The following is a 20,050-nucleotide window of genomic DNA, read 5'->3' as shown; positions in this document are numbered from 1 at the left end:
GGCAATTTATTGAGTGATCCATCCCGTCATCCAGTCCCAGCTTCTGACAGTCAACAAACAGGGATCCCCAGCACATGGGGTTGCATCCTTGACCATCATGGCTAATAGCCATTGATGGACCAATCCTCCATGAACTTCTCTAATTATTTTTGTACCAAGTCATACTTTTGGCCTTCACAACATCCCCTGGCAACAAGTTCCTCAGGTTGACTGTGTGTTGTGTGAAATAGTAGCTTATTTTGTTTGTTTTAAACCTGCTGCCTATTAATTTCATTGGATGACCCCTGGTTCTTGCGTTATGTGATGGGGTAAATAACACTTGCTTATTCACTTTCTTCTCACCAATCATGATTTTAAAGACTTCTGTCACATCACTCCTTGATCATCTCTTTTCTAAGATGAACAGTCCCAGTCTTTTTAATCTCTTCTCATATGGAAGCAGTTCCATACCCCCAATCATTTTTGTTGCCCTTCTCCGCCCTTTTTCCAATTCTAATATAGCTTTTTGAGACAGGATGACCAGAACCATATGCAGCATTGAGGGTGTGGGAATATGATGGATTTATACAGTGGCATTGTGATATTTTCTGTCTTATTATCCATCCCTTTCTTAATGGTTCCTAACATTCTGTTTGCTATTCTGACTGCCGCTGCACAATTATTTCAGAGAACGATCCACAATGACTCCAAGATCTTTCTTGAGTTATAACAGCTAATTTAGACCCCATCATTGTGTATTTATAGTTAGGATTATGTTTTCCCATGTGTTACTTTGCATTTCTCAACATTAGGTTTCAGCTGCCATTTGCTGCCTACGTCACCCATTTTAATAAGATCCCTTGTAACTCTGCATAGTCAGCTTTGGCCTTAACTATCTTGAGTAATTTACTATCATCTGCAAACTTTGCCACTTCACTGGTTACCGCTTTTTCCAGATCGCATAGCACGATGCTGATCACTACCAGCACAGGTCCTAGTACAGATCCTTGAGGGACCCTCTTATTTACCTCTGTAAAAACTGACCATTTATTCCTACCCTTTGATGCCTATCTTTTCACCATTTACTGTCCAGGAGAGGACCTTCCCTCTTATCCCATGACTGTTTACTCTGCTTAAGAGCCGTGTTGAGGGACCATGCCAAAGGCTTTCTGAAAATCCAAGTCTACTCTATCACCTGGACACAAAGTATGCCTCGTGGTGTCACTTGAAAACTCATCATTTGCTGATCATTATTGGCCTGGTAAAATATGTGTGGCAACATTGTGTGTAAAGTTAAAAGATTCTACTATATGATATGACTACGACATGTTCCAAGTCAGGAGAGCAGTCACAAACCAGTTCCCCAGAGACAAAAGGCTAGCCCACACTTCAGCAAGGTGTCAACAAAATCAAATGGACCAGCACGTGGTTACGTGGCCATTCTTTGGCAGGAAAGAAGATGTGGGCAAAAATCTACATCTTGACAAAGAAACAGCGGGTGCGGGGTGGGGGTTTCCAGTTCACACAGACGTTCTGTCTCCTGAACCTCAGCTGGAGATGATTCCCAAAGAGGAGAAAGAACTATAAGAAGGGAAAGCAGATGCTCCAAATTCTCTCTCCCTTTCTCTCTACCCACGGCCTTGACAACACCTGAAGAACAAAGGTAGCCGCACTGACTGGGGGACAAAGAAATTCAGCCAGTAAGACTGCTGAAACATATGGTAAGAGAGATCTTAGCTTTGAATTCACTTAGCTCCTTAAGTTAGGCATTAGTTGCGTTTTACTTTTATTTTTTTGTAACCAATTCTGATTTTTACACCTCATTACTTGTCCCTTAAAATCTAATACACTTCTTTTACTGATTTATCTAAACCAGTATGTTTGGACTGAACTGTTTGGGAAACTCCATTTGGGATAACAGGATTTGTGCATATCATTTTGTATTAATAAAATGATGGCCTTTATATGAGCTTGTATTGCCCAGGACGGTGCTGGGCAGTACCAGCCGGACATTTCTGGGGAAAGGCTGGGACTGCTCTGCGGTGTAATTCAAGAGTGGCTGCCTGCAGCACTGGCACAGTGTAACTGGGAGTAACTTACACGTTGGAGGCTGTGTGAGAGCAGACCAGGAGTGGTCGTTCTCACAGCAAAGCAGTGCAAAAGACATCCCCAGTTGGAGAACGGAGGGGACACAGCTGTTCGTCAGCCCAGAGTGTACCCTGAGTAATGTCACAATTGCTGACAGATGATTTCCCTTTACAAATGCCGTATTGATTCTTCCCCAGCATATTGTGTTCATCTCTGTGTCAGATAATTTTATTCATTACTATAGATTCAACCAGTTTGCCTGGTACTGAAGTTACGTTTACCGGCCTGGAATTGCTGGGATTGCCTCTGGCTCATTTTAAAAAAAATCGGCATTACATTAGCTGTCCTCCAGCCATCTGGCAGAGAGGCTGATTTAAGAGATGGTTACCGCCCACAGTTAGTACCGCAATTTCATATTTGAGTTCTTTCAGAACTCCTGGGTGGGACCATCTGGTCCTGGTGACTTATTACTGTTTCATTTATCAATATATTTCTAAAACTCCTCTACTGACACCTCAACCTGGGACAGTTCCTCACATTTGTCACCTGAAAAGAATGGCTCAGGTGTGGGAATCTTCCTCACCTCCTCTGCCGTGAAGACTGATGCAAAGAATTTGTTTAACTTCTCCCCAACAGCCCTGTACTCCTTGAGTGCTCCTTTACCACCTCGATCACCCAGTCTGGCAGGCTTTCTGCTTCTGATGTACTTCAAAATATTTGCTGTTACCTTTTGTGTCTTTTGCGTGTTGCTCTTCAAATTCTTTTTTGGCCTGCCTCATTATACTTTTACACTTGACTTGCCAGAGTTTATGCATCTTCTGATTTTCCTCAGCAGGATTTGAAGGATGAGTTTTAGAAGAGGTCATTTGGTTTCTAGCTGCCTCTTTTACTCTGTTGTTTAGCCAGATTGGTGCTTGCTTTTTTTTTTTTGGGGGGGGGGGGGGGGGGTTTGGGTTCCTCTTGTTATTTTTTATTTGGGGTATCCATACAGTTTGAGCCTCTAGCATGGTGTTTTTAAAATGTTTCCATGCAGCTCGCAGGCATTTCACTCTTGTGACTGTTCCTTTTCCTTTCTGTTTAAACTAACCTAGCCTCCCTCATGTTTGTGTAGTTCCTCTTTTTGATGTTAAATGCTAGTGCTGGGTGTCTTGGTTATCCTCCCCCCCAAGACGTTAAATGTATTTATATTATGGTCACTGTTACTGTGAGATTCAGCTAGAGTCACCTGTTGGAGCAGATCCTGTGAGAACTAAATCAAGAATTGCCTCTCTCCTTGTGGGCTCCAGGACTAGCTGCTCCAAGAAGCGTCATTGATGGTGTCTAGAAATTTTATCATCACATCCCATCCTGAGGTGACATGTTCCCAGTCAATAGGGGGATAATTGAAATCCCCCATCATTACTGGGTTTTCAGGTTTGGTAGCCCTTGTGGTTGCAGAGATGATTGTAAATGAGACCCGTAAGGGCTCAGAAACCCGCAGGCAGCTAAAAGGACCCCATTTTTTTTTAATACCTCCTGCTTTTTAAGTGAGTCTTGTTATTCTCTAGGCCTGACTCCTGAGTTTTGAACACGAAGGGCTGGCAATTCTGCTATTCCCACCTGAGGCTTCCTCACTGTTGCTGAAACACAAACCCGCTAGTCATTATCTGCCGATTCGTGAGTGTGGAAAAATCCCATCACGCGACAAGAAATAGCCTGTGCTACTGTGCGTGAACTACGGAGAAGAGGGCCAGCATAGGCAGGGGACCTGCCCGTTCCAACGTCTGAGACCTCAACCAGCAAGGCAGCTGCAAAAGAGCAGCTCAAGAAGTGTGAGGTTCTCCATCCCCCAGAGAGCCAGAGGAGAATTCAGTGCCGCCGTCCCTCCCTCGCGCCGGGCTGTGATCACCCTGGGGACAAGAGAGGAAGTGTTCCCCTTCCTTCTCCATGGCCTTCTTTGGAGAATGCAAATGCGCAGCGACAGTTTAATATGCTGGGCTGACACGGCTAGGCACTCGCTAATTTAGAAAAGCTGTCGATACTGTCATCAAAGTGCGGCTGGAGCGAGAGGACACGCTTGTATCAGGAGGGCAAACTGGAGGGTCGGTCAATGAGAGAGTCTCTCTGCTCAAGCCTGCCTCCTTGGGAGGCTGTATAGGTGCTTCTGGATGGACACTGAAACAGCCATTAGAAAGGAGGAGTAGAGGTTAGAGACAGTCCCTGACGAGCGCTCCATCGCCCCGGGCTGGAGCCAGGAAATCACTAGCACAGAATGATAGACGGGAAGTTAAGAGATGGACGAGGACTAGAACATCAGCCAGTCCAATGCAGGACTGTATCCTACAGTGTGGTGTCTAGGTCGTGGCAAAACTGCCGGCTCCACTGTGATGGGTCCCGTGCTTTTCTCCCAGGTGGTGGGTCAGGGCACCACCTGTTGTCCTGACTCTGGGCATCAGCCCCTTCGTAGTGCCCAGTGAGGCGGAAGGGATCCAGGCCCACCCTCTACTCCGGGTCCCAGCCCAGGGGCTCTACGCACAGCAGCTATGCGCTACTGACAATGCTTGCAGCTGCACTTCTTTCCCCTGGGCTATTTCCCCCTCTGATCTCTTGTCTCTTCGCTGGTTCCTCTGCTCAACAGCGACACTCCTCCCACTGTACTGCCAGCTCTCCTCCCGCTCTGGCTGGCTGGAGCAGGGGTTTTAGCAGGACTCTAGCTGGGCCTTAACTGGCCTCAGGTGCTCCTAATTAACCCTTCAAAACCCTGCTCAGTCTACAGGGAACAAGGCTGTAATCATTCTGGGGCTTATATACCTCCCTTCTGGGGCAGCCTTGCTCCCCGCTGCTCGGGTTTACCTTGAGCGGGTCCTGCGAGAGGGCAATCCCCGTCCCCCCTCAGTCCTAGCCCTCTGGAGCTTTTCATCGGGCTCCAGCCCCATGAGGCCCCCCAGCCACCCTCTCCCCACACACCGAGCCAGCTGCTAGATTTGCAGCCGGTCCATTTCCGAACCACGCCGAGGGACCATCTGTGCACGCTCGTGCTCCTCACCCTCCATTTCCTCGCCCTCGTGTCCCACCCAGACACCAAATGGCGGGACCTGAGACCACCTGTGGAGGGCGAGGACCCCCGGTGGGCCAGCCTCTACTCCACCCTGACCCCGCGGCCCGCCGGGGACATCAGTTGGCGGCTCCTTCACAAAGCTGTGAACATGGGCGCGTACTTGGCACGGTTCACCCCTCGCTCCGACACCTGCCCCTTTTGTGGTGTGAGGGAGACCTTGGCACACGTTTACCTGGAGTGCGCCAGGCTGCAGCCTCTGCTCCGGCTTCTTCCCAGAATACAAACAGGGCGACCCTGCTGGTGCTGTCTGGCCTTGCTGTCTCACAAGGGCTATGCCGCTCCGAGCTGTAAACATCCCCATTGACAAGGTTTGTACCACATCCCGCGGTGAGATGACGCCCCAGCCTAACAGATCTCAGCCATCGGGATGTTTTCTTGATCTTCTGTCCTTTCTTTAATTCCCCACATTACTCCTTGTTAGTGACTGCCTGGCTGTTCATTTCTCCCAGGACTGGACTGATGACAGCTGGAGACATCCGTAACTCGCATTCTCTAGCAGTTCTCTCGGCACAGCCTTCGTGTATAATTGCTGTCATTCACAAACCCCTCTGGGACGTGGCAGAAACACTCCCTTGTTGGTCAGGGCTAAGTCATAGTGGGCCAGATTCTGCTCTCAGTGCCACAGCTCTAAACCCCTGTCGATTGCACATAGCGCTTTGAATTTGCACAGCTGTAACAGACAGCAGAATTTGTTGGTGGAGCCCAAAGGAGCATCTGTCCACATCCCTCTCTGCGCTCCGAAGCATGCTCCTTGGAGAAGCTTCAGGAGGGACCAAGGGAACCCTCAGTCCCTGCTCAAAGGTTGGTCTCCCTGGGAGCCATTTTCACACAGTGACAAGGGGAAGCGTCTCCTTTTCTGCTGATTCTCTGACAGTGAGACTGGTCACCAACACAGAGCAATCGGCATCACCTGGTAAGCGGGGCACAAGCAAATAATCTGTGTTTCGATACAGCCACATGTAAATCCACACATCTAGGAACAAAGATTGGAGGCCATGCTTACAGGAGGGTGTGGACTGTCTCCTGGGAAGCAGCGACTCTGTAAAGGACTTGAGGTCCTGGTGGATAACCAGCAGAACATGAGCTCCCCAGGTGATGCTGTCAGCAAAATGGCTAACACAATCTTTGGATGCATAAACAGGGGAATCTTGAGGAGGAGCAGAGAGGTTATTTTACTTCTGTATCTGGCACTGGTGCGACCACTACTGGAATCCTGTGTCCAGTTCTGGTGTCCACAACTCAAGAAGGATTTGGATACATTGGGGAGGGTTCAGAGAAAAGCCACAAGAATGATTAAACGATTGGAAAACCTGCCTTATCGTGATAGACCCAAGGAGCTCCATCTAGTTAGCTTAACAGAGAGAAGGTCTCGGTGACTTCATCACAATCTATAAGTAGATATATAGGGAACAGAAGTGTGATGCTAGAGGGCTCTTCAGTGTAGCGGACAAAGGTCTAACAAGAACCAATGGTGGGAAGTTGAAGCTCGACAAATTTAGAAATAAGGTGCACTTTTAAAAGTGAGAGTAATTCATCACTGGAACAAACTATCAAGGGTTCCATGGCTGGAAATCAAGACTGGATGTTTCTCTCAAAGATCTGCTCCAGTTCAAACAGGAATTAATTGAGGGAAATCCCATGGCCTGTGTTATGCAGGAGGTCAGACTAGATGATCACAGGGGTCCTTTCTGGTCTTACATCTGTGAATCTGTGGATCCATGGTTTCTGCTCAGTGCTGCCTCTCACCTTCCATGAGAACATGAGTGTCCTTCGAGATAAAGCTTTTACTGCTGCGGCTGCCTTTGGCACCTGGATTCCTGTACATCTGTCCTTTGGGACCTGCAGGGTTTATCATTTATCTGTCCGCTTTGTGGACAGGCACTCTGCCTCTGACATCGCATCTTCTAGGGAGACTGTACGAGAAGCAGCCAGGCTCTTCTCCTTTAAATCGAAAAGGAGAGTGTTTTCCAGGAGATTTCTTTCCCTCTCCTGCTCCATCCGCCTGCCTGAGATGCTGCCATGGTGCTGAAATTCTCCTTTGGGAACGAGTCTGCCCTACGACTCATTGCTGTATCTGCAGATCACTCACACTCTGGTCCCTCTGTGGATGACAGCTCAGAGGAAACACTCATCTTACGTCTCTGACTTGCTTCTGGGACTTTCCCAGTCCAGTCTGTCTCGTGTGACTGGGCTCAGGGAGGCTGCAGTGAGATCTGTGTCTCCTGGGCCCTGAACATCGAGTTCAGCCCTCTTCCTCAGTAGATAAAACAGCCTCTTGGACAACTGCTCAGCCGCTGCATTGGAGGGGACAGGCAGTGGGACACTGAGCCTTTCACTCCTAGGTCACCAGGGCTGTCAATCTGGCACCGTTCACCAGCACTAAGCTCACAAAAAGAGCTGGGTCTGACAGGACCGGACGGACCCCTGCCCCATACGCATTCAGGTTCCTGATGCGGAACGGGAGCCCAGGGTGCAGGGAACTCCGGGGGAGAGCCGGGGTGGGGGTACAGGACTGGCGATCAGGTTCGATTCCCCGCTCTGCCTGACTCGCTGCGGGACTGTGCTCAAGTCTCTGCCCCGCTCTGTGCCTCAGTTTCCCCTTCATCGAGGTTTGTGAGGCTGAGCTCGTAATTGCGTGTGGCGCTCTGAGCTCATCGCACGGTGCTAGGGAAGGACCACGTGTTATCAGTATTACACCCCTGCGATGGGCTGGGGACCGGGCGGTAAGGAGCAGCTCTGGGCACAGCAGGCTTCACCCAGCCGTGCCTGCTGGCCACGCGCTCGTGGAGGGGGAGTTTTAAAGGGCAGCAGAGCTCAGTCAGGGCGGTCAGTGCCAGGGAGGAAGTGGCCCTGGGAGTAGGCTGGTGGCCACAGTCCCACACCTGAACTGCCTGCGCCAGGGCCCTGGGTTGGCACCCAGAGGAGCGGGAGGGCCCAAGTTCCCCTTTTGCCAACCCTGGACGTGAACCACGAGGTGCTACCGCCAGCCCCAGGTGGTATGGCTAGCTAGCGCTCTGACCGCTGGGGCCGTGGCTTAGGGAGATGGTCTCCACCACAGTCCCTTACATAGGAACTCCTCCATGGGACTGCCTCTGTTCTCATCCCAGTAGGTGGACTGGGTGAGACAGGTCCGGGTTCTGGCTGATGGGCTGTGTGCGCCATTCAGCTGAACACAGCATTGTGTCCTACGGTATCAGTCAGGCTGCGCTGGGGGTTGTACTGCAAGACAGAAAACCACCAAGCGGCATGCTAGGCAGTGACACCTGCCTTGGAAAACTTTGCTAGGGAGAGAGAAAAACCCCAGCGCGGCCTCCAGCACTCTCCAGTCCTCACGGCTTCCTACATCCAATACCCCCGGGGCTCCCGTGTCTGTTTGCCCCACCCCACCAAGCAGATAGCCCCACCAAGCACAGCTTCCTGCAGATAGTTACCCCGTTGGCTCTGCCCTCCAGTGTCACCCACCCTATGTGGTCTCCTACCGATAGATACCTCCTGGGCTCCCACATCACACCCCCCTGCTCCAGCAGCACCTCCAGCATCTAGATACATCTGCCCTCCGGGCTCCCATGCCACAAACCCCAGCTCCAGTGCCCTGCACTGACCTCCGGGAGGATCTAGCTCCTCCAGGACTCCCACCGCAGCCCCTGCCCTGGGATGTGAACCCTGGCACTGTCTCCCCTGCCCTGGAGAGACCCCCCACTAGGAGCGAGGGCGGAATTCAGTCCTTTCAGCCCACAGACTCCTCGCAGGCCAGTTCGTGCCAAGTGGGCTGGTTATTCTGCTCACGGGCACCCATGCCCAGAATCTGGGCCAAGACCCAGCAAACTCATTTCATTCTGTGTGGCTTGCGTGAAGCCAGTGTGCAAGCAGGGAGCCCCCGGCTGCTCCTGAGAACTCCCACATGGCAGGTCCTTCCCTACCCGGGAAACGACGCTCAGTTACTTTGGGCCTGTCCAAGAGATTGTGGGAAATCACATGCTGCTCCTGCGCCTGCCCCGCCAGGCTGGCTTTCCGGTCTCCGCTGTGACGAGGGCCCCATGGCAGAGAGCAAGGAACAAATGAGCTTGTTAGTGCTCTGCCGACAAACAGACTCGTCCTAAAAATCTCCACTGAGGGACTGGGTCTGCTCAGCCATGGGACGGGCTTCTCCAAAATGCCCATCCCTCCCAGGCACTCAACACTCCTGCTCTCCTTCCCGAGGCCGCAGCCTGAGCTGTCACCTCTGGAACCACCAGCTGACACATGAACATACGTCCATAGGGATAGCGACCCCCTCTCTCAGCAGGGACCCAGTAATGATCTCCTGCCTTTTGGCGCCGCGCACTGTGGGAACCGGCAGGATTTGTCGCTAGCCAGTGGAGTCTGCAGAGGTTTAGTCAGGGCTCAGAGGACTGGACTACACTCTTACTCAGCTCTCTGCACTAAGCAGTATGCAGGGAAGGCTGCACTGACCGGGTTGTAGCAGCGGTGGAACACCGCCTCCCCGAACAGCTATTACAGCCGGCTGTAGATTTCACTCCACTGCTCAGCTCTGCCCTTTTTGGTTCTCATGCAAACAGGGGGCTATAAACTAACAGGGGGAGCAATAAAGTCAGGATTGTGTTCCCAGCCAGACAGCAAAGCAGCCTTTGCAGTCGAAAGGTGGTGGGCAAGGGGCCAGATCGGAGAGCTGCAGGGAAAGCAGAGGCCGGCTGGTTGGGAAGACTGGCTACGCAAAGGGCCAATGGAGTCCAGGATCAGGTCCCCACAGGATGGGCTCGAGGGGCCCAATTCTCTGCTTCCGCACGCAGCTAGAACTAGAGCGACTTGCTGGTGAGCAAGAGGAGCGGCAGGTGCTCTGTATCCAGTACAGTTGCTGTCTTCTGGACACAAAGGCCTGGGGGACCCTGAATTCCAGTGTAACGTGTGCAACTCCAGTTGTGCAGATAAAAGCAGTTCCAGCTATCCAGTTTCCACAGGCCTAAATTAAACTGGAAATGCAGGTGGGACCCAGGGCTACAGGACTGAGCCTGAATCAAGCCTCCAGAGCCAACATCCCCAGACCTAGGTTCTATTCCCATCTATGACACTGCTCGCCTGGGTGCCCTTGGGCAAGTCATCTCACCTCCCTCCTACTGTTGCTCTTTTCTGTTTAGCGTCTGAGCTCTTTGGGGGCAGGGACTGGCTCTTACCATGCACCTAGCACAACGGGGCCCTGAGCTTGGTGGGATCCTTGATGCACCACCCTAAGTTATTTGTATTATAGCAGCACCGATGAGCCCCATCGCAGACCTGGGCCCCTCTGTGCTAGGCGCTGTACAAACGCAGAACAAAGAGACTGGTTGGAAAGCTAGTTTGGAATACTGCAAACGGCCCCAGTCTTTTATCATGCGCCAAGCCAAAGAGTCACTCATTCCAGACCCAGATCTGGCTCCAGATTATTCCATTCAGGCCCATCTATGCCAGTTCCCCTGCAAAAGCACAATCTCTCCCTTCACGGTAACACAAACTTTGCGCCTCAATGATCTGATCATTCTACCCAAGTGGATCTCCAGGACGCTCAGGACTCTATCGACTTTGAACAGACTCAGCAGGTTGAAAGATAGAGAACACTGGAGGAAACAGCCTGGATTGGTGAGATAAGACACACTCCATCCACCCCACCTGGTTCTATCACACCCCCACCCTCCTGGGCATGCTTCAGTTACAGTCAGGCATTTGCACATACCAGCCGGCTCGGAAGCCAACGTGAAAGAAACAAGGCAAAAAGGGGCCAGACGGTACCTTCTTTGCTCCTGTCAAGGCTGCTTTCTGGAGCTTGTTGTAACAGTACTTGGCGTAAGTGCTTATTGCCACCCCTACAAGAGAAAACAGAGAGCAGAGAGTCAAGCCAGACGTTCCAGGAAAGAGGAAAAGCAGGAGCCCTGTGATCCATTGCAGAGGCACTTGGGAAAGCTCAGGGATGGGGTTCAGAAGGGAGTGCACGAGGCTTCAGCGTCGCTGAGGTCCCGTGTCAGCTCTGAGTGCTTAGCACCTCTCAGGTGGCATTCAGGGCGGATATGGGACCTCACTGATGCCTGGGCCTTCTGCTGATCCTTCTGCACAGGGAGGGGTTTCATCCAAAATTGCACACAACTGGTATTAGTAGCACCTGCACTGTTAGGCACCTAGTGCTGGACCAGTGCATGCCTGGCTTTGGAGAACAGACCCTACAAGCTGCTTACCTCCAATTGTGAAGTTAACCCCCGCAGCGGGACAGTCCCAGGGAAGGGAAAGCATTTGGTTCCAAGAGGCGTAGTGGCGGGGCAAGCTACATATTTCATTCGGAAGGCAAGAGCTGTTTGATCACGAGGGAGGATGGAAACGTCACCAGCAACATAAGGCCAAGGGCTTGGGGCCAGATTTCCCCACTGGAGGGAAGATTTAGGGTGATATTTTCAAAGTTGCCCCAGGGTTCAGAGGCCCAATTCCCACTGATTTTAATGAGGACTGTGTCTCTAAATCCCTTAGACAGTGCTGAGAATATCATTCGTTCGGAAGGGAAGAGACAGGCGTGCACTGTTTTAATAATATTGTCCATTATGTAACACAGAACTACAAACCCAGGGACAGGGCGCACGTGGTGGCCATCTTTGCTTCTGGAAGCTCGGTGTTTTTGAGCACGTTCAGTAACCCACCCTTGGACTCCCAGCTCCTGCTTGAGGGATTGATGTTTTTAACACGACTCTTCCTGATTGTACAGGCTAGTTTCAAGTTCTCTTTGGTTCTCACGTGATGGCCGTTTCGGCACGAATCGACAGAAGAGCGTGGTCAGTGCGCATGGCAGTGAGATAACTGGGTGTCTGTGCTACTTTGCTCTTAGAGTGCAGTTAGCCTCAGCCGGGCGACTACGCAAAGACGCCCCTGCAGCTACAGACCTGCCCCCGATGGATCCACTCAGTGCTGTTTATGCAAGAAGCAAAAGTAAGTTATTAATGCACCTCACTGCCGTTAGCCCTGCAAAGCCAACACAGGAGGGCTGGACTCTATTCTGGCTCACCAAACAACCGTTAACCACGCTCGGCTGCAGGGCCAGATCTCATTCACCGGCCCACAATCCTGCGGAGAACAATGCAGAGCTAGCACCGAGGGCAGCACTTGGCCCGCGCAGTCTTCAGTAGTGGGGACGATGCAGGAGCCAGGAGCCCAGCTTGAGTCTCCGATCCCCAAACGGAATTCCTTCGCATCTCTCTCCTTGCTCTGTCACCACTAGCAGCCCCCCCATCCTCCCTGTCACTCAGGCCCGTGAGGTGCTCAGCCCCACACGGCCAGGCCAGGCCCAAGTCTTGCCGGTTCTCCCTGCAGAACAGTGCCAGGATCTGCCCTTTCCTCTCCCACCGCATGGTTACATCTCCCATCTCTCAGCATCTCCTGCCTCGAGTGCTGCCACCTCCCACTCCGGCCTCCACGACTCCCACCTCAACCCCCGCTCGGGCCCATTCACAATGAGATCATCTTCCTGGCTCGTTCCTCTGACCTTGTCACCCCTCACGTCCCCCTCCACGTCTTCCACTGGCTCCCCCACCACATGCAGCACAAGCTTCCAGTGCCCCACTCCAAGGCCCTTTGTGCTCTGTCTCTCCTGCCTACCCACTCTCGTGTCTCATTGTGTCACCCCCATGCCCTCTGCTCCATCGCTCACTCAGCCGCTTCTCCCACCGGCACAGGCACAGTTGCTTCCACACCGCCCCTTGTACGTGGGAACTCGCTCCTGGAACCCAGCTGCAGGACGATCCCCTGTGCTTTCAATCCCTCCTCGGGGCCCACTTCTGCTGTGACGCCCTGGGGAAACTGCCAACTGAGCGCAGCCAGTCCAGAGCAAGCAGCAATTCGGGCTCCTTAACTTTGTATTAGAGCCTGAGCAAGGACGATCCGGAGTCGCCTACTGATGATGACCCCCCAGGGGGCTGGTTTTATAGGGTCACTTTTCACTCTCTCTCCACTCACCGCAGGCAGCGCCAATCGGGAAACACCAGAAGTAGCCCCCCCACATGCAAACCAGCTCAGTGAGGGCTGGACCCAATGCGCGCTGAAGACAATGGGCTTCAGATAAGCCCTAAGTTTCCTTAAAAGCAAAGTTTTAACGCCAATGCACCATTTTCCTGAGCATTCACCTCAAAACAGTGACGAAAGCAGACAAACAGCACTGCCACTGTAACAACCACAGCCTCGTGGAGCTGACAGGACACAGCGTGGGTCCATCTGTGACTTGCCCAGGCGACAAATGGCTCTACAGTACAGTACACCTTCCATGTAAGCAGTAAAGAAAACAGAAGTAAAATCACAATGGGACAGAACGGCAGCAAGGCTGGAGTTGCGACTGATGACATGTAACTGAGGGAGAAGAAAGTGTGATAATGAATGCAAGCAACGTCAGCGTCAGCAATTTAGTTCCCAAAAGACTCAGATGCAGCTAAATCTCATCTAGCCCAGCAGAGAAAGATTTAATAGAAGAGCCAACGGATTTGATGGCTGCTAGATTGTGTAAGAACACTCTCCGGCAGCCTCATGCTATTCGTTCCATCCTGGGCCACATGGCATCTCTCCCAGACAGTGGCAGAATCACGTGGATCTATTTTTCATAGATTCCAAGGCCAGAAGGGACCATAGAGATCATCTAGGCTATGTCTACACTGATGGTGGCGAATATCGACTTCTCTGGATCGACTGAGTGGTCAGTGAAGACCCGCTCAGTCAATCCAGAAATCGACGTATTAAGACCACCTTCTCGAGTGGAATAGCACTGTGTCGACAGAAACGCGGTTCCCGTTGGCGCAGTGCACTGAAGACGGCGTGCAGAACAGAAGCAGAGAAGTCGATGGGAGTTACGAAGTTTTTTGCGTAGCTTGCATAACTCCGGTCGACTGCTGCTGAATCTCCGAGGTAAGTGAAGACAAGGCCCTAGTCTGACCTCCTGTTTAACACACACCAGAGAGCTGCCCCAAAACAATTCTTAGAGGAGATCATTTAGAAAAACATCCAATCTGGATTTATTTAGGTTCTTACACCACGCCCAACACCATGGTCTCCAAGGATGGCAGAAAATCAGAGGGGAGATTTGAGAGTGGAAACTTGCCCTGAAATTGGATAGTACCAACTCTCAGGATTTTATTGGAAGTCTTACGATACTTCGTGGTGTTCTTAAAGCCCAAGCACCTGGAGTCAGGTTATTAAGCAAGACTCCCAGCTTTCATTAAAAGAAAAAAGTAAATTTCTAATCCTCCTGATTGCATAGAAAAGACTGAAAACATGACTCACTACCGGCTCAAAACCTATAAGGGCAGCAAAAAGGATCCCCAGATTATTATTTTTAAAAATAGCTCATTTTTTTTTAAGCCAATCTAATGAATTTGGGGGGTGGGGGCCTCACTCACAATTTTTAAATGCTTGAAGTTGGTGATGCCGAGATAATTAAGGGAGGGGGAAATGTTCTCCAGGGCTCTGTTGGGAACTCGATTAATTGTCCTGGAAGAAGACAGATTACAAGGCATGGTATAGGAAGCTCTGATGTGGAGAGTAATGGGGAAGGACAAGTCACCAGAGACCCGCTCCTTACGGAGCTGCATTAACCATTGCCGGTTCAGCGCTAGACGCCGAGTTGACCATGGGGTTGATGGCCAGCACAAGCCGAGCTACCACACACGCCCTGCTTCAGCCCCTGCTGGCCCTCTGCATCAGGCTGCATTTCACCCCAGGAGAGATGTAACCTTAACAACAAACCCACAACTGGGAGTTCACAATGCTCATCCCACGTAAGTGCCAGGAATAAGGACTTGCAGCTGCGCCTGCCCAGTGTCCGGGCAGCCTATGAGCACAGCTGGGCCACCCGACTGACCGCTCTGCTTGACTGGCGAGGAAATCAGCAAGCCTGCTCTGACGCCCAACAGCAACAACTGATCTCCGGCTGCGCAGTGCACTTGACTGAAGCTGCAATCGCACCGGTGTCTGCCTTGTTCCCACCTCAAGAACATAACAACCATAGTGGGGCAGACCAATGGTCCACCTAGTCCAGTATCCTGTATTCCAACAGTGGCCAGTGTCAGATGCTTCAGAGGGAATGAATAGAACTGGGTAATTTCGAGTGATCCATCCCCTGTTGTCCAGTCCCAGCTCCCGGCAGTCAGAGGTTTAGGGACCCCCAGAGCATGGGGTTGCATCCCTGACCATCCTGGCTAATAGCTATTGATGGATCGATCCGCCATGAACTTATCTAATTCTTTTTAGAACCCAGTTACACTTTTGGCCTTCACAACATCCCCTGGCAGTGAGTTCCACAGATTGATTGTGTGTTGTGTGAAGAAGGACTTCCTTGTTTGTTTTAAACCTGCTGCCTATTAATTCCATAGGGTTCCTGTGTTATGAGCAGAGGTAAACAACACTTCCCTATTCACCTCCACACCAGTCATGATTTTATATACTTCTGTCATATCCCCCCTTAGTCAAAGATGAATAGTCCCAGTCTTTTTAAACTCTCCCCCACGAAAGCGGGTCCATACCCCTCATCACTTTTGTTGCCCCCCTGTACTTTTCCCAATTCTAATATACCTTGTTTGGAGATGTGGTGATCAGATCTGCACACAGTGTTCCAGTGGGCGTATCATGGATTTATAGAGCGGCATTTTGATATTTTCTATCTTATCTGTCCCTTTCCTAATGGCTCCTAACATTCTGTTGGCTTGTTTGACGGCCGCTGCACAATGAGCAGCTGTTTTCAGAGAATTAGCCACGTTGCTGCCAAGATCTCTTTCTTGAGTGGGAACAGCTAACATAGACCTCGTCATTTTGTATGTGCAGTTGGGATGATGTTTTCCAGTGTGCATCACTTTGCATTTATCAATATTGAATTTCATCTGCCATTTTGGTGCCCAGTCACCCAGTTTTGTGAGATCCCTTTGTAACTCATCACAGTCTGCTTTGGACTTAAGTACCCTGAATAATTTTGTACCATCTGCAAATTTTGTCACCTCACTGTTCACCCCCTTTTCCAGATCGTTTATGGACATTTATGTCCCAGTACAGATCCTGGCGGGACTGTGAAAACTGACCATTTATTCCTAGCCTTTGTTTCCTGTCTTTAATCAGTTACTGATCCATGAGCGGTCCTTCCCTCTCATCCCATGACTGCTTACTTTGCTTTGCTTTCCTTGCTCCAGGCTGCGCCAGTCCTGCTTCTCTGCTTGGTTCCTGACTCCTGCTCTGACTTCTGGCTCTGTCTCCTGGTTTCTGACTCTGGTTCTGATCACTAGGCCTGACTATCATGGCTTTGACCACTAGGCCTCACCGCCCGCACTCCGGTCTGTGACAGTGAGAAGTGGTCTTTAATGTGTCCCATCTGGGAGGTGAACTTCTCGAACAATCGCCAGAGGGGAAAACATAATACCAGGATAGAGAGAGAAGATTTGATTCACTTCACTGCACAAAAAAGGGAGTAATTTCAAATTTACTTCCTGCTTGTTTCTGATCTGTCCTCACTCATTCCTTGCACCTATAAGCGCAGGAGGGTTTTAAAAACAAATAAATAACAGATCCCAGAGCCAATTTATCACTCCATAGTAGGCAACAGGTCCCGATTCATTAGGTCATGTCTGCGTGGATGACATATAGTAACAGAAGGCAATAAATCCTGATTGCTGCTCTGTGTCCTTGCAAACACAATCACCCACAAACATGGGAAACCTTCAGCTGGAGCCAAGAGTCAAAGTTGACCCAAGTAACAGACCGTCCCTGCATTGCAATACAGAGCAGCAGCGGCTATGGCTACAGCCCAGAGCAGTGACAGTTATGGTTAAGGATGCCTAACTGTTTCCATTCTGGCCCCCTCTGTTTTCAGTCTCTCTAAGAGTTTCCATTCAGCTAAGTGAGGCTGGGACAGTCCCAGCATCCTAAGAGTTTCTTTAAAAACACTTGAAAGATCCTGGGATTTTTGTTATTATTATTACCTATGTTTATTATGGCCGTGCCTAGGGACCAGCAAAAAACTGATGCCCCTTTGTGCTACACACCACACAGATGCAGAGCCAATAATCCTATCCTGAGGATTTTACAATCCAAAGAGACAAAACAGGCACAGAACCGGGGGAGATGGGAAGAGAAGGGATGTAACACACAAGCAGAATGACCAGTGTGATGGCAGCAAACACCACCTGCATTCCACAATTTGGGAGGGGGAGGTGGGGTTGGGGGAGGGAGGAGAAGAAGGGGCTAGGTAGAAGGGGATGAGTTAAAGGGAAAGGGAGAGGGTTGAGAGAAACAGGGCTGGTGAGAAGGGGGTGAGATTGTTTCTATCAGTTACATTTATTTTATTTATTTTGTACACAAAATGTTTCTGATTGAGAGCTGTGCTGAGCAGCAGTTGTTGTATGTTTACCAGGAACAGAGTCCAGCAATGAGCGTTCAATGTGACAGACAGTGTTTGGAGTGACGGGCAAAGTTCAAGGAGCATCCACAGTCTCCAACCAATTCTTTTGCTCAAAGTGAACGTTATAAAGACACTTGCTCAGCATTTCATGCTAATCGCATTCAGACACTAAGTCACTGGACAAACCCTCCACTTGGAGAAATAGGCCTATGACACTGGTCCTGTGTTGCTAAGTCTCACAATTTTATCACGAGACTTGTGTTCGGTGTTTTTCTGAAAGCCCCAGCTTCTCATTCAAGTGATTAAGTGAGAATCTTGTGGCTTTTTTTTTTAAATGAAAGATTTTAGCCCTCATGGCTGAGGAGATAAGCTTGAAAGCACAAACCTTACTGGCTCAAACACCAGCCAGCAAATAAACAGACTCCAGAATGTTAGGGGGAGGTTTAATCTCTTGTTTTAAGCCAATCTCATGATTTTCAGGGCCTAACACCTGATTCTGGCAGAGCTGGGGCTGGCAATGCCACTGCTAAATCAGAGGCTGGCAATAGGATGCCAGTTCACCACTGTCCTTTGTAAAGTATTTCACAAGCCTAGAAAGCATTGCTGGAAGAGTGTCCCACTTTCTGATTTTGAAAATACAGTCATCATTCTAGTCTGTCCCTTTCAGTCACTCATGACTTATTCCAAGTCCTGCCCCCAGCCCTATCCTATTTTAATTCGCTCAAAATTTGCTGAGATTTTCACCTTTTGACCTGAAATTTTCCACACTTGGTCTCTGCTCAAAGGTGATTTTTTTTCTGGAAAGTTTGAGAGAAAACAGTGTGGCTGTTTCTGAATAAAAGGAGAGAGAGGGAGAGAGAGAGAGAGAATGTGTGTGTGTGTGTGTTGGGGGGGGGAGAGGAAATGACCCTTTACCTATTTTAACAAAAGTTTTGTGATCCTTTTAAAAGCTAAAAGCTGAAATTTGACACAGAAATAGTCTCCTGGTGAACACTTGACTCACTCTGTGCAGATTAGGAAAGGCAGCTGCACACTTTGCAGAAAGATCTTCCTGTGACTGTGTTTCAGATGGTATGTGATCATGTGATTAAAGGAAGTTTTGGAGTATTTACCAACAAGGGGGCAGAATTAAGGTTAGGTGGGCAGCCTTAATTTTGGAATCTCCTGTCTTTGAAGGGGTTTACTGTACAACATTTTCTTTGTGTAGAATAGTAATAGTAGCATAGCGAACGGGCTAGCTGGGGTTAGTATGTGTCAACACTGCTCTCTGCTGGAAAGATTCAGAACTGCTCAGCTGTGTGTCATAGGCCCTGGAGAGGTAACAGAAATTCTCTTCTGCTCGTGTAGCAGAGTTCTGTGCTTTTGGAGCAGGACTCTCAGCTCCTTCCTGCTATCGCTGTGAAGTTCTGACTGGCCTTGGTGGGCAGCAGAGGGAGAATATTAGCCTGAGAGTTAGAGAAAAAAACAGCAGGGTCTGTGTCTCCAGCAGTCTCACTAGCTAGTCCCCTTTGTATTCATCACACAGAGTTCTGACTCTTCACTGCCACGGGGGATACTACAGGCTAAGACCAAAATCACAGATCTGCACAGGTGCAATCTTTGGGGTCATCCGAATCCACACCCAGACGCTGACCTGGACTTCTCATAGAGTTTAAGGCCAGAAGGGGCCATTAGATCATGTAGTCTGAACTCCGAACACAGGCTAGCTGGAGTATCTCACCAGTGATCCAGGTATTGAGACCTATCAGTTGTGTGTGGCCAAAGCATCTCCTCCAGAAAGGCAGCCCGGCTGGATTTCAGGACATCAAAAGATGGAAAATCCCCCATTTCAGCAGGTAGTTTGTTCCAACAGTTAATCACTCCTACTGTGAAAAAACGTGTGCCTTACTTCTAAGGCCTGGTCTACACTAGGCAGCTCTGTCAACCAAAGTCAGCTTTGGTCAATGAAACGGAGGCTGTGTACACACTGCAACCAACCCCCGCTGATGCTACTGCCCTGTTTTTCTGACAAAACAAAACCACCTGACAAGGTGTGTAGGGCTTATGGCGGCTTAGTTAGGGCGATACAGTGTCAATGTAGACACTGCATCCCCTTACATCGGCTGTGGGGCTGTCGTTCTTGTTAATTTCAAAATTGACAGCAAAGTCCCCCGAGAGCTGAGCAGCAGGGCCCCGTCTCCGGGCCGGGAACAGGGTGAGAAGCCTGGGTTGCTGGAAGCCTGCGGGGCTGGTTCCCGCTCTTGGCTGCTAGCCAGGCAAGAAGCCCAGGTGTTTCTCCACCAGGGAGCCGTGGCCACCTTGTGCTGAGCCGTGAAATTGACAAGGATGCCCAGTCTGGCAGAGAGCAGGGAATGGGGAGGAGAGAATCCCGAGGCAGCTTCCCCCAGCTCCCGTTGGGAAGTGGGGGGAAAGTGGGAGGTCAGCGCGCAGGGCACGCGGGAGCCTGGGGGGGAGCCCGGAGCACATCGCCCCTCTTAAGTCAATGGAAATGCTCCTGATGAGGACACACT

The 20,050-nt window shown here is 50.4% G+C and overlaps 1 protein-coding gene across 6 annotated transcripts in view; it reads right to left on the bottom strand.

Annotated features, from left to right (window-relative positions):
* Nucleotides 1-20,050, bottom strand: part of ARHGAP39 (Rho GTPase activating protein 39) — a 345,937-nt gene that overhangs the window by 44,781 nt on the left and 281,106 nt on the right. For 4 of the 6 annotated variants that reach the window (XM_067560096.1, XM_067560095.1, XM_067560098.1 and 1 more), the window contains one exon: nt 10,928-11,001. In XM_067560096.1, coding sequence (XP_067416197.1) covers nt 10,928-11,001 — 74 coding nt within the window. Of the gene's footprint in view, nt 1-10,639; nt 11,002-20,050 lie in introns of those variants that run through there. The other 2 variants (XM_067560099.1, XM_067560100.1) reach the window with 1 other exon arrangement.

Source organism: Emydura macquarii, unplaced genomic scaffold (assembly GCF_026122565.2).
Source record: "Emydura macquarii macquarii isolate MOO-44397 ecotype Brisbane River unplaced genomic scaffold, CSIRO-AGI_Emac_v2 contig_2246, whole genome shotgun sequence".
In the NCBI taxonomy this organism is placed as follows: Eukaryota; Metazoa; Chordata; order Testudines; family Chelidae; genus Emydura; species Emydura macquarii.
This window is presented reverse-complemented; position numbering and strand designations above follow the sequence as displayed.